The sequence below is a fragment of the Colobus angolensis genome, unplaced genomic scaffold (genome assembly GCF_000951035.1).
Source record: "Colobus angolensis palliatus isolate OR3802 unplaced genomic scaffold, Cang.pa_1.0 Scaffold109, whole genome shotgun sequence".
In the NCBI taxonomy this organism is placed as follows: domain Eukaryota; kingdom Metazoa; phylum Chordata; class Mammalia; order Primates; family Cercopithecidae; genus Colobus; species Colobus angolensis.
In genome coordinates, this window is record NW_012111919.1 from 10,071,255 (window position 1) to 10,086,269 (window position 15,015).

Below are 15,015 nucleotides of genomic sequence, written 5' to 3' on the forward strand. Positions count from 1 at the left end.
AAGCAGCAATCAAAGAGGTCATAAAGTTTAATTTTAATCACAAACTATCAGCTTTGGAGGTTCAGTATTCATATATTCAGCAAAATCATGTGTAACTTAAAGATGTTAATTTTCTAGGTTTAAATTTTGTAGATGATTGGCAAAAAATAGACAATCAATCTGGACTCTCTTTTAGGGAAGAATTAAAGGAAACCACTGGTGCTAGGCAATGTGCTTCAAAATATGATTCTTTGGGAAAACAATTTAAAAATTAAAAGTTTTATCTGATTACTTTATAGCTTGTAAAAACTAGGGATTGCTTTGAATTAATTTCAGAAATCACCATGCCATCTCTATGAATAGATTTAGAAAACTAGAAACCACAATTTCACAAAATCTTTTACTGATAAAATCTTGGCTATGAATACGTTTGAAGGAAAATCGACTAGTATAGAATATGCAGATGTTAAAGCAACAGAAATTTACTATCTTACGCTTCTGTGGATTAGAAGTCCAACACAGGTCTCACTGGGCTAAAATCCAAATGTCAGTAGGGCTGTGTTCTGTTCTAGAGGCTTTAAGAGAAAATCTGTTTCCTTGCCTTGTCCAGCATTTTTTGACTCATGTCTCTCTTCCTCAGTGCAAGATGCAAGACTAATTTACTTTAATTTTTAAGGTAAAAGTAGACAGACATAGTACTTAAAGTTTGATTAACTTTGTTAGATTTATTTTAAGTTTAATATATATGGAACTTGATTTACTTCATTGTTGCTATAAATATTTGTTCAGACCTGATGGCCAAAAGAAAGGAAGAAAATTTTTCCTCTCCTAAAAATGCCAAAAGGCCAAGACAAGAAGAATTGGAGGATTTTGATAAAGATGGTGACGAAGACGAATGTAAAGGTACTTCTACTTTGGTAAGTGAAAAATTATAAAATTATGCTTTTTGATATGTTTTTCTTGTCACATTCATAATATCACATTCTGTGATAACTTAAAATCAAGAAAAAGTAATATGTTTTTTTAAAAGTTGAGGTAAAATCTGTTCTGGCTAATTTTGAAGCTTATGTTAATTATTAGAAAAATTAGTAGAGAAAATGATCAAAGGACTGAATGTATGGAAAAGTGAATAAAATTGACAAACTTTTAGTAAGACCAACAAATGCTAAAAGAGAAAAGACAAAAATTACCAATATCAGGAATAAAATAGGGGCTATCCACAGACCCTGCAGACATCCAAAGGGAATACAGTTAGCAAGTCTACACACGTAAATTTGACAACTTAGATGAGGTGGACCAATCTTCAAAAAGGAAAAATTACTACAACTCACCCAGTATGAAATAGGTCATTTGAATAGCCCTATAACTACTAAGGAGATTTAATTCATATTTTTAAACTCCTAAAAAAGAAATCTACAGACCCAGTTGGTTTCACTGTAGAATTTCACCAGACATTTAAAGAAGAATCAACATGAATCTACATAGTCTTTTCCAGAAAACGTAAGAGGAGAGAACACTTTTCAATGTATTATCTTGATACCAAGACCAGACAAAGTGGGACCCCCAAAAAAACAAGCTCTAAAACCAGTATACCTAACAGATATGGTTGCAGAAATACTGAACAAAAGATTTACGAGGAGAATTCAGCAATGTAGTTGTTCCTTGGTATTCAAGCAGGATTGGTTCCCAGGACTCTGCTTCAGACCAAAATCCACAGATGCTGAAGTCCCTTATAATCCGCCCTGTGTATTCACATCTGCAGAATTCATAGATAGGAAGAGCCAACTATATGTAAAAGAATTATATGTCATGATTAATGGGTTTATTTTAGGTATACAAACCTGATTCAGTATCCAAAAATCAGTCATTGTGATTCACCATGTTACAGGCTAAAGAAGAAAAAATCACATGATTATATCACTCAGTGCAGCAAAAATGTTTGATAAAATTCAACACCTGTTCATTACTAAAACTCTCAGAAAAATAAGAATAGACTAGAACTTCCTCAATATGTTAAAGTGCACCCACAAAAAAACTGACAGCTAACATTATACTTAATGATAAAACATTGGATACTTTTCCCCAAAGATCAGGAAGAAGACAAAGTTGTTTGCTTTTATCACTTATTGAACACATAGTGCTGGGAAATCTAGCAGTGCAAACAAATCAAGGAAAGGAAACAGAAGGTATAGAGTTTGGAAAGGAAAAAAACACACAAAAAGTGTCTGTTTGCAGATTATGTAGATAATCCATTTGTTCATTTTCTACATAAAATATCTCAAGGAATCTACAGAAAACTCTTAAAATGAATAAATACATTCAGCAAAGTTATAGGATAAGGTATTTTTAAAATGCTTTACTTTTATATACTGGCATTGAGCACATGGACATTAAAATTCAAAATACTATTTTCAATCACTCAAAAAAAATGAACCACTTTGGGGCAATGCACATTAAAACAATATTGAGATACCAACACACCTGATAAAGATGAAATGGCAACAGTTCAAACCACTAAGAACAACAAATGCTGACAAGAATGTGGAGCAACAGGAGCTCTCATGCATTGTTGGTGAGAATGTCCAGCCACTTTGGAATACAGTTTGGCAGTTTCTTACAAAACCAAACATCCTCTTACCATACAGTCCAGCAATTGAACTCTTCAGTATTTACCCAAAGGAGTTGAAAACTTACGTCCACACGAAAACCTGTGCTTTCATGTTTATAGCAGCTTTATTCATAATTGCCAAAACTCTGAAGCAACCAAAATGTCTTTCAGTAGATAAATGGATAAATAAACTCTGGTATATCCAGACAATGGACTATTAGTATTAAGCTATTAAGCCATGAAAAGACATAGAGGAACCTTAAATGCATATTACTAAGTGACAGAAGCCAATCAGAAAAGGCTACATACTGTATGATTCCAACTATATGACATTCTGAAAAAGGTATAACTATGGAGAGAGTTAAAAATCAGTGGTTGGTTGCTAGCGGTTGAGGAAAGCGAGGGATGAGTAGGTGGAGCAGTGGATTTTTAGTGCAGTAAAAATAACTCTGTACAATACTAAAATGGTGGAAATGTCATTATAAATTTGTTCAAATCTATAGAATGTACAGTAATATCAAGAGTGAACCCTAGTACAGACAGCGGACTTGGGTTGATAATGATGTGTTAGTGTGGGTTCATCAGCTGTAACACATGTACCACGCTGATGGTGGGTTTTGATAATGAGGGAGACTATGCATGTGTGGGGATAGGGGGTATATAGGATATTTCTGTATCTTCCTCTCAATTTTGCTGTGAATCTAAAATTACTCTTAAAAAATTAAGTATTAAAAAATGAAATACGTCTAAAGCTAACAAAATATGTACAGGACTAATATGGTGAAAATTATGCAGTGCTGATGAAGGGAATCAAAGAACACCTGAGTAAATGGAGACACACACTTATTCATTGACATAATATAGAAATTATGTCAATTCTCCCCCAAAATGATATGTAAGTTTAAATGCAGTTCTATTAAAACCTCAGCAAGATATTTTGTAGGTGTATATTTTATTCTAAAATTTAGGTGAAAAGGCAAAGGAACTAGTAAATACACCTTGGTACATCCATACTATAAAACATAGCTTAAGAATAAAAAGGAGTGAACTACCGATATAGGCAACAACAGAGAAGTAGGCTAAGTGAAAAAAGCCAGTCCCAAGAGGCTACATTTTGTCTGTTTCCATTTATTTAACATTTTAGAAAGGGCAGAGTTAATAGAAATGAACAGATTAGTGGGTCAGGGGTTAAGGTGGGATGTGGATGTGACTATAAAAGGGCAGCATGATGGATCCTGATGATGATGGAAATATTCTGTATTTTGACTATGTCAGTGTCAGTAACTTGGTTGTGATAATTGTACTTCAGCTCTGCAAGAAGTTACAATGGGAGGAAACTGAGTGAAGGGTACAGAGGATCTCATTTCTTAAGGATTGCATGTGAATCTGTTATTATTTAAAAATAAAAATATTTCAAAAATTCTTCAACCGTGATTTCCAGTATTCTACTCATACAAGGATGTAAATGTTTTCTACTGTTTAATAAGATGTATGTCCAGAAGAAGAGAGCCAGGGAGTTTTAAAGAAATCTTTAAAATACCTGGAGACTTGAAAATGGTCTTCAAAAAAATTAGAAGGCCTGATAAAATAAGGCTGATTTGTTCTGGTACTTAGATAACTACAAAGTCCAAGTGACTACCATTTGCCAAACTCTTGGTTTAACCATTTGTAAACCTTGTGTAACTTAATGCTGATATAATATTTACAGTTTAGGAAATATTATTCCTGTTTTACGGACTTGGAAACTGTATATTCTTTATAACATTGCCAAAAGTCACACAGCTGCCATAATAAGTGACAAAGTCACAAGAAGAGCAGGCTTTACTTTTTGAGAACATGTACTCCGCTCTTTGAATTGAAATAGTATATGTCAGATAGTGAATTCAGTGTTGAATGCATGGCTGGATAGTCATCTTTCAGAGGTATTCTAAATAAAATATATAGGAAGTTTTGCTATGCCAATTGGGATAGCAGTTCTCAACAAAGGGGATTCTTCTCTCTCCCTTTTGTGTCCACCAGAGACATTTAGCAATGTCTGGATATATTTTTGGTTGTCACAACTTAGGGACAGGTATGTGTTGCCAGCATCTAGTAGATAGAGGCTGGGGATGCCGCTGAACATGCTACAGTGCACAAGACAGACCTCCCCACTAACAGAAAATTATCAGACCCAAAATGTTATTGCCAATATTAAGAAACCTGGTGATACACTTCTAAATCCTTTAAAGATTTTAGAATGAGTACTGACTCATAGAAGGTTCCCATTTAATTTCATCTTATTCATTGAAGTTACCATTAGTCACTTTCTGTAAATGTTTTCATTGATGATGGTGCTAGTCTTTCTGATGCCAGCAATGCTTGAATGGTTATAATGAGTGAATTAGATTGACTATTTTCTCCCATTGTTTTTTATTCATAGACTGCAGCAGAAGTTGGAATAATTGAGAGTATTCACCTAAAAAACTTCATGTGTCATTCAATGCTTGGACCCTTTAAGTTTGGTTCTAATGTCAACTTTGTTGTTGGCAACAATGGAAGTAAGTGTTTTTTCCCTCCTCATTTGACTTTGAGTAGTACTTTGAGATTAGAGTACATTAACTTTTTGAAACAGGTGACTATTAGTGCTAATAAGTGTTTTGTCTATAGATGTATAACTTGTGGTTATGAATATTCTTGGTATTTACTGCCAGTGTACACTTAAAGAAAATATTGAGTTAACTCTAGGTTTGTTACTTAAGCAATAGGGATAAACATTTCCTGCTTATGTTTTTGTATTTATCTTGAAATCTATACCACAGAAGGGTAGATAAGCGATCCTTATTGCAATTGAGGCAGCCTTGTGTCTTACCTTACTAAACATTGTAATAGAGCACAAATGAAGTGACTTGGCAATCCAAACATAAAAGTAACAAATTCTCACCAGGTGGCCAATAAAAGCTTTAAGAGGAGGTGGTATTTGTGCCAGTTCTTGAATGAAAATTATCGATTCTGTAGGTCTCATTGGCAAGAAGAAGCTGAGATGTTCCAGACAAAGATTGCTCATCAGCTAAGGTTTGGAGGAGTAGAGGTAGATGTGTATAGGAACTGGTGAATAACCTTATATGATTTATTGTATGGTGGACGGTGGAGAGAAGCAGAAGCTGACTATGGAGAGTCATGTTCTAGGCAGTATTGATGAGGATGTTGAATGTCATAATAAAGAGTTTGGAGTTTTATTTTGAAGACAGTGGGAAACCAATTAGAGTTTTGTTTGTTGTTGCTTGGTGGTTTGGGTTTTTTTTTTTTTTTTTTCTTCTTCTTTTTTTTTTGAGACAGAGTCTCCCTCTGTCGCCCAGGTTGGAGTGAAGTGGTGCTATCTTGGCTCAGGGCAACCTCTGCCTCCCAGGTTCAAGTGATTCTCCTGTCTCAGCCTTGTGAGTAGCTGGGATTAGCGTGCCTTCACGCCTTGCTAATTTTTGTTATTTTTAGTAGAGACAGCATTTCACCATGTTGGCCAGGCAGATCTCAAACTCCTGACCTCAAGTGATCCGCCCGCCTTGGCTTCACAGAGTGCTGGGATAGCAGGTGTGAGCCACTGTGCCTGGCCACAATTAAAGTTTTTGAGTAAAGGAATGACATGGCCACAATTCATGAAGCAGACTGACCACATTGTGGACAATGGATTAGAAGGGGAAAAATACAGGAGGCAGAAAGTTTCCAGGCAGTTCTGTGGTAGGTCTGCCAAGAATGTGGTGTTAACTCCTGGACTGAGAAGGTACACAGGGAGAGGAGGCTTACCAGAGTCTACCAACTGGTGACAGTGCTAGAATAGGAAGCTAGGTTATGTGTAGCTCTGCCGTCCCTTTTGTTGTTCTGTTTTTCTTACTTTATCATTCAGTCAAGAAGAAAGTGTCTCTAGGAGAAATGGATGGAGAAGGGGATCCCTATTTTAGAGGGGTCACATGGGACAAGAAATAAATACTGGTGGGTTCTGAAGTTAGGTCTTTTAACTTTCGAAACAATGGTTTTTATTAATAAAAACTAATAGAAGAGGAAATAATGCAAACAGTGGAGGCAGTGCGTTTGGTAATGAAGAAAAGAGAGTTAGAATAGGAACTTTAAAGGCATTCCAGGAACTAAATTGGGTTAATCAGTGGTGTGCGTTAGTTACTTTGTGTTACTTTGAGGAAGATAATGGGCCAATAAAAGTTGATTGGATTGGTTGAATGGAGTTCAAAAAATTGTTACCATATTCTGTGTGTGTGTGTGTGTGTGTGTGTGTGTGTGTATTTAAAGAGATAGGATCTCTCTCTCTCTGTCACCCACGCTGGACTGCATGGTGTGATCATAGCTCACTGCAGCCTTGAACTCCTGGGCTCAAGCTGTCCTCTCACCTCAGCTTTGAAAGTAGCTAGGACCACAGGCACATGCCACTCTGCCTCCCTAATTTATAAAATAATTTTTTTGAGACAGAGTCTTGTTTTGCCCAGGCTGGAATTCAGTGGTGCTGTCTTGGCTCACTGCAGCCTCCGCCTCCTGGGTTCAAGTAATCCTCCCACCTTAGCCTCCCAAGTAGCTGGGATTACAAGTGTGCACCACCACGCCCAACTAATTTTTGTATTTTTAGTAGAAACGGGGTTTCATCATGTTGGCCAGACTGGTCTCGAATCCCTGACCTCAAGTGATCCACCTGCCTTGGCCTCCCGAAGTGCTGTGATTACAGGCGTGAACCACTGTGCCCAGCCTGCCTGCCTAATTTTATTTTTTGTAGTGACCAGGTATTACTCTGTTGCTCAGGCTGGTCTCTCTGGTCTCAGGTGAGCCTCCCGCTTCAGCCTCTGAAAACGGTGGGATTACAGGTGTGAGCCACCACACCTAGCCCTCAGCTTGTAATATTTTAGATCTGTGAGGGTATAAAGAAGTACAGTTCTCAAAGAGCTAGAAAATGAATAATATTGAAGTTACAAATAACAGTTGTTAAAATATTGTATAAAAACATGTATATGACTTGGCTGATTTTTTTCTACTTAAGTTCATTCATTCAACAAATAATGCAAGTACTTATTATGTGCTAATATTAGGGATACAGTATTGAATGAAAGAGACAACATTCCTGTCCACATGGAGCTTACTTTTGAGGGATGTTAACAGTAGTTTCTGGCTGGGCCCAGTGGCTCATATCTATAATCACAGCACTGTGAGAGGCTAAGGCAGGAGGATTGCTTGAGAACCAGGAGTATGAGACCACCCTGGGCAACGTACCAACAATGTGTCTCTACAAAAAAAAAAATTAGCTGGGCGTAGTGATGTGTGCCTGTAATCCCAGCTACTGAGGAGGCTGAGGCAGGAGGATAACTTGAGCCCAGGAGTTTGAGGTTACAGTGAGCAATGAGTGTGCCAATAAAATGTCGTAAAAATTAGATGGATTAATAATATACGTGTAAATAGAGGGATACATTCATTTATTAGGTTGATAGGCCAAGGTGGTACAATGCAAGTTTTAGGTTGGAAAGGTGTCAAAACAATTTTTTCCATTTTCCTTTTAGTGGCAAAAATTTGATTCCTGAAATGTACTATTTTTTTGCTAATAGCAGCAGCTCAATTTTTCATTACATATATAACTTTTTTTTTTAAGTTGTTGCTTTGCGTGGGAAGAAAATTATAGTTGAATTTTAACATTTTATTTTAAAGTGAGTCTCATTCGTAAATCTTTTTGCATTACATGGTAGGAGTCAGCTTTTTCCTTTTTCTTTTAATGAATGTGATTTCTTCAACATCTTTTTCTTTAGGTGGGAAGAGTGCAGTACTCACAGCTCTCATAGTTGGTCTTGGTGGAAGAGCAGTTGCTACTAATAGAGGATCCTCTTTAAAAGGTTTTGTGAAGGATGGACAGAAGTAAGTGTTTGCTTTCTACCATCTATTTTCAATTCTTTAGTAAGAAAACAGTTACTTTAGATTCCCAGTTCACATAGACATGACTGGAAATGAAGTGCCTTCCCAGAATAGGAGCAGAGGTGTCCTATTTTTTCATTCCTTTCTTTTACCCCTTGTTGCCGGCATGGCGCACTGTTGCCTGTTATCCTCTCAAGACAGATAGCTTGTGTAACTTACTGCCATGTGCCTGGCCATCTTGCTTCTGTTACTTGCTGAAAGAAATGGCTGTGATAAATCTATGTATCCTGTTTAACAAGTGTTTATAAACCTTGCTAATTCCTGACTCTTGACCCAAACCCAGCATCGGTGAGTCCACATTGATACGATAGTAGGGAGAGCAAAATCAGTGACCAGCCCAAGTGTCCCTGCACAAAACTGTCTTTAGCTCTCTACGAAGTCCCACAATAAGAATTCTACTTTTTGACTCTGATTTTATACCCTTTACCCAAGTGGGCTGCCAGTGAGTTTACTTTGAGGACCACAGTGACAGATCTGTTTGTGGTCTATCCCAGACCCTTAGTGAATAGTTATATCACTACTGTCTTTGGCTTTACATTTATATTTCTTTTTGTCGTAAGTTGCCATCACATAGCTATATATGAATTGTCCAGTTTGCATCATCATGGACTCACTGCTTTTTGCCCACTAGCTGTTCTGTCTTCAGGCTTATCTCTTCATTCTTTTCCATACTGCCCTAGATACCTCTGAAGGGATCTTTGTTTTTCATAACAACAAAGTGCCCCAAATGCTGTCATACATCTTCTAGCATGAGACTACTGCCATTCCTCCTTCTCATGCCCAGTGCCGAGAACTTTTGAAACTTTCATAATTAACACTAATATCTTTTTTCTCATTCAGGTGACTTTTCCTTCTACTCAGTGTTATATCTATTTCTCTTCTATTTTATTACTAAAAAATAGAACAAGGACAGGATGTGAATTAGACCTGCAGATTTCTTATGTATTCCTCAGAAGCCTTAGGAATCTTAACCTTAAGCCAAGATTCCAAATTGACTTAAAAAAAAAGAGAAAAGATACACAGAAGATTATTTCCCATGCTCTGTGGCCTTGGGAAAAAACTATTTGATAACAATTCTCCAGCATAGTTTCTGTCTCCACTTCATGGGGCCCCAGTCCAGCAAAGTCTTCCTTTCACCACAAACCAAAATGACGTTTGTAACAAAAAATTAGTTATTTTAACACCTTTAAGTTAGTAGTATCAACTCTTAGTTCAGTTCATTATATTAAAAAAAAGTTTTTTATAATTATTATTATTTATTAACCATTAGAATCCATGAGAAATTCTTTTTTTTTGAGAGAGAGTCTCACTCTGTCTCCCAGGCTGCAGTGCAGTAGCGCAGTCTTGACTCACTACAACCTCCACCTCCTGGGTTCAAATGATTCTCATGCCTCCCCCTCCCAAGTAGCTGAGACTACAGCCATGCCACCATGCCTGGCGAATTTTTTTTTTTTTTTTTTTTTTTTTTCAGTAGAGAAGCGGTCTTGTGATGTTGGCCAGGCTGGTCTCAAACCCCTGGGCTCAAGTGATCTACCTGCTTCAGCCTCCCAAACTGTTGGAATTCCAGGTGTGATCCACCACACCCAGCCACAGTTCATAATACTTAACTATCCATTTCTTAGCTGTCCAAACAATCACCCAGTCTACTTGGCCAAATAGCACATTGAATTTTCAGATACAGTCTTTAGGAAAAAATTATTTTTTATGCACTGTTACATGTTTTCTCAGTTAAATACTTTTTTTTTTTTCCATTTGAAAAATGCTTAGACCAGGGTAAAAATTTCTCTCTCAGACCTGTCCTCTGAACACTATTTAATAAAAAAAGACTAGCTTAAACAAATCACCAACTTTTAAGGACATGGCTGCCTGTAGAGTGAAATAGTAATATATACATTTTATTTTTTCTTTTCCAGTACAAAATTGGGGGAAATATATTTTAAAACACAGTTAGTGACAGCTAAAAACTCTAACCTTGGCTTAGTCTTCTGTCTAAAAAAGTAACTAAAAGAGTTTTTCCGTATCTGTATTGTTCTTATCTATCCCCTCCCTCATTGAAAACATTTAGTATTTATAAAATTTCCCTTGGTTTTAGAGTCTCTGATTCTGTCATCACTTTTTTGCAGAATCAGCGTGTTGAGGTTTTTAGTTCTGTTCTTACTCTGTTGCACATCTAAAGTCTATGCAGGAGTCTCACTTTGCCTGAAGAACGGTTGTCATTGTAGTCCAGCACAAGTTTGAGGTAATTCTTCTGAGGAGTCTGTCCCTCCCTTCCCCCATCTCTAACATTACACTCACCATTTGTGACACCTGTGCTCTGGGTCTCCTTCCTTGGGATGTTTCAACTCTCCTTTGAGATGCTTGCGTAATACTGTTAGGAGAAGCCAGAGAACTGCACCTTGAGACATTGCCTAGGACTCATCCTTCTAATTATCCACCAAGCCTTTGCAGTGACACAGAGACTGAATGAATCCTCCTAATGTATCTCTTCACATGAAAACCTTTCTCAGTGACCCAAGGCCTCATGTCCTTTGCTATTTAGATTCTCTTTAAACATATACAGTTTACTGTTCTCTCCCTTGGCCTTCATAATACCAACCCTAGTAGCCTTGGGGTCTTTGCAGTAGTCTAATTTTTGACACCAACTGTGGCACAAGGGTTATAGAGGGACAAAAACTCATTCTCCTGTTTTATGTTCCTGGTTTATTTAGTCAAGGATACAGAACTTGTTACAGATGAGCTGGTGACGCAGAGAAGGAGCAGTTGTATCTTCTTTTTGTATGACTTTTCTTTTTCCTTATTCTCATCCATGTGCACAGCCGCCGGTTACTTCCACGTAGATAGATTCTTCCTGAGTTGAGAAAGAAGCTAAATTCTTACTGTGGTACTGCTTGTTTGTGTTGTCATTCTGAAAAAAAATCTCATAGATAGTCTCTCTTTTCAGTTAAGGCTCTCCTGTATTTACAGGCATTCGGTTATTTTTTAGAAGAATTTTCTGAAGCATATCTGTCTTAATTGGGTAATTTTGTTTTTGTAGAAAAACCACACCAATTATTCAAGGTAGCTCTAGGAAAGGATATTTACCATAAAGAGGCAAGGATATATATCCATGAAACTGCAGAGAGGAAATACTGCAGGGTCTCTTGAGGGACCAGACTGAGATCCTGTAAGAACCGAGTAATGGCATCTCTGGCTGTCTCTGTGTGTCTTGTCTCTGGGCCTCTGTCTCCCTCTCCCTCCCTTTGGTTTGTTCTGCATCTCTCCTCTCTGCACCTCCCTCACAATCCTGACTTGATTGGCTATACTTTTGTGTGTGTGCACTGTGCTCTGCTCTTTCCTGTCTCTCCTTACGAAAAGTGTACAGGTAAGTAAGTGAGTGTGTTTTTCTCTATCACTGTCTCAAGTATGTGTACTTTCTTATTCTTTTGCTAATCTTTGTTACTGTGTGTCTTCGCATGTGCAGGCATTTATAAGTCTTCCTGTCCTAGTCTGTGGGTGTATGTGTGTAAGGAAGTAATCTTATGTTTTCTGTGCCTCTGGTTCACTGCCAGTATCTGTGAGTATGTATGTCTTTTTATTAGTCTGCCTAGGTGGTTTCCGAAGAGCTTATCTGTTCTATTCAGCTTTTCCTATTTTCTTATCAGAGTATAATGCCCCAAATTGGTTTCTCTAGATCTAGAGGCTCCATAACTTTGTGGCTCCCAGGATTCACTATCTCTCGACTTGATCATGTCTTAATTTGAATTTTTTAAAACCTTTTTGTTTTGAAATAATTGTAGATTTACAGAAATGTTGCAAAGATGGTACAATTTTCTGTATATCCTTCACCCAGTTTTCCTCAATGTAGGTTTCTTAACATAACTAAGATGCATTTATCAAAGCTATGCATTAACATTGGTACAAAATCAACTAAACTACAGACTTTTGAAATTTTTTTAACCAGATTTTCTTAGTTTGATTTTTTAAAGAAGAAAATCTGATTGCTCAGTTGGTAAAAATGTCTATATTTAGCTCAATCCCAAGAGGATAGGGTGGAAAATTATATCGTTGCTAAGTCCTCTCTGCTAGGGCACTTGTACAGAAGAGGATGGGTGAGCAACAGAGCGAGCACTTCAGTGTGTCTGCTGTCTTAGCAGTAGTTCACAGTGAAGCGCATCTGGAATATTTCTTCCTGCATTTCCCACAAATGGGAACAGTTTTCGAGTATGATTACAAATTCACAAAAACAAGTTTGTTCTGTTAAAGCTTTCATCTAATTACCAATTAAAACACTTTTATATTAAAGGACTTTAGCATTTTGGCAGATACTCGTATCTACCAGGTAAAATATCTGCTTTTATGTGTAAGGAAATTATAAGTATATCTTTATTAATGTCCTTTATCAGCATCTTTGTTTTTCTACCAAGTCTTATTTTAACACAAGTTGGAGTACACAAATAAAGATTTTTTTTTTTTTTTTTACTCCTATAGATCTTAAAATATGCATGGCTATAAGTCCCTAAAACATCTTTAAAACTTTAAAAACTATAACAGAGCCTATTGGTTAGGCAGATTTATACTCATTACTTTTAATGCCAGTAAAGAAATTTTGGGCTTTAGTTTCTTTTTTTTTGAGATGGAGTCTCTCTCTGTCACCCAGGCTGGAGTACAGTGGTATGATCTCAGCTCACTGCAACTTCTGCCTCCCAGGCTCAAGCGATTCTCCTATATCAGCCTCCCGAGTAGCTGGGACTACAGGCATGCACTACCATGCCTGGCTAATTTTTGTATTTTTTGTAGAGATAGGGTTTTGCCATGTTGGTCAGGCTGGTCTCAAACTCCTGACCTCAAGTGATCACCCACCTTGGCCTCCCAGAGTGATGGGATTACAGGTATGAGCCACTGTGCCCAGCCTAGTTACATTTCTCGATATCAAACGGTTTTATGTTTTATTGCTAAGTACTTGAAAAATTAAAATTACCTTTCTTAATTCTAATCCTCTTTGAAAATGTTACTACTTTACCATAATTTTTATTTCATCATTCTTTAAAGGCCTACTGTCAGGCATGATGCTTTATATAACTTATAGTAGGCAGTATAATGTTGATTACGTGATTTTTACAGGAAAATGTATAACTTACCTACATGTCTTGAAACAACCGAAACTTAATGGTTTTTGTGCAAATGTGCTATTATAGATAGAATAGTCAGTCAGTTATTTTTTATGAAGCATCACTTATTCTCAACTTTATTTTTTTGTTAGGCATAGTATCGTTAACGTTATGCTGTAGTGAACAATCAGGGTCAGCTATTGATGTAAAGCTAATTTGCAAATGAATTGGCCAAATTATTTGGTGGTTTTGAAAATTTTGAAAATTGTGGCAACCTAGTATTGTAATTACACTGTATCTTCACGTAACTTAGCTTAACCTCATTGTTTCAGCTCTGCCGATATCTCAATAACATTGAGGAACAGAGGAGATGATGCCTTTAAAGCCAGTGTGTATGGTAACTCTATACTTATACAGCAGCACATCAGCATAGATGGAAGTCGATCTTATAAACTTAAAAGTGCAACAGGTTTGTTTTGATTCTCTTCATTTCTTGCAAAATATTAGGAAATACTCAATTAGAAAGAATTAGATGACTGTTGGTATTGATTGAACTGTCTTCCTTGTAACATGATTGGTTGTAAGTGTGTGTGTATTACACATGATTGTTTTCCCCCAGGCTATTATAGCACCAAAAGCATAATGAGCAGAACTGGGGATTATTTGAAACAGGTTGTGCTATTTTGTTTTCACCTACAGACTTCCTGTCACACCAGGGTTTTTATAGCATGTGGAAATAAGTGGTTAGCAAAGGTGCAAAATGACATAAAAGAAGAGGTGAGCATTTAGTTTTTGAAGAGAGATAGATGAGGAGCAAAATATGTTTAGCTATGGGAACAAGATAAGCACCATTATTGCATGTGGGTACTTTTTCTTCCTCTGTACTTGTGCTGTGTTCATTCATGTTTATACATATTCAATGGTACCTTTCTTGATGATGCAATGAAAGCTAATTAATATTTATATTTTGTAAGTAACTATACATTTTTTCTGTGTTATGCCCTAGAAACAGTTTGGTTATTTCATATGTTTCTCATAACTAGGCTCCGTGGTTTCCACTAAGAAAGAAGAGCTGATTGCAATTCTTGATCATTTTAACATCCAGGTAATTGGTGAATTTGTGTTTCAGATTAATTCATACAGCTTGTCATTTTTTAGTGTGATTTCACTTGTGTAGAAAAAAATTTAAATGGCCTCATATGAGTAAATTGACCACAGGAAGCGTATGTGTAACTATTATCAGTGAAGTTGTTTAAAATTTACTAATTTGGCTGGGTGCAATGGCTCACATCTGTAATCCCAGCACTTTGGGAGACTGAGGTAGGTGGATCACCTGAGGTCAGGAGTTCAAGACCAGCCTGGCCAACATGCTGAAACCCCTTCTCTAATAAAAATACAGAAAAAAAAAAA

At 36.8% G+C, this 15,015-nt stretch overlaps 1 protein-coding gene across 1 annotated transcript in view; it reads left to right on the top strand.

Annotated features, from left to right (window-relative positions):
- Nucleotides 1–15,015, top strand: part of SMC6 (structural maintenance of chromosomes 6) — an 87,413-nt gene that overhangs the window by 7,272 nt on the left and 65,126 nt on the right. Inside the window, exons 2-7 of the mRNA XM_011951319.1 lie at nt 769–896; nt 5,007–5,124; nt 5,923–6,000; nt 8,356–8,461; nt 13,938–14,074; nt 14,649–14,710. Of these exons, the coding sequence (XP_011806709.1) occupies nt 774–896; nt 5,007–5,124; nt 5,923–6,000; nt 8,356–8,461; nt 13,938–14,074; nt 14,649–14,710 (624 nt within the window). The 5' untranslated portion in view covers nt 769–773. The remainder of the gene's footprint in view (nt 1–768; nt 897–5,006; nt 5,125–5,922; nt 6,001–8,355; nt 8,462–13,937; nt 14,075–14,648; nt 14,711–15,015) is intronic.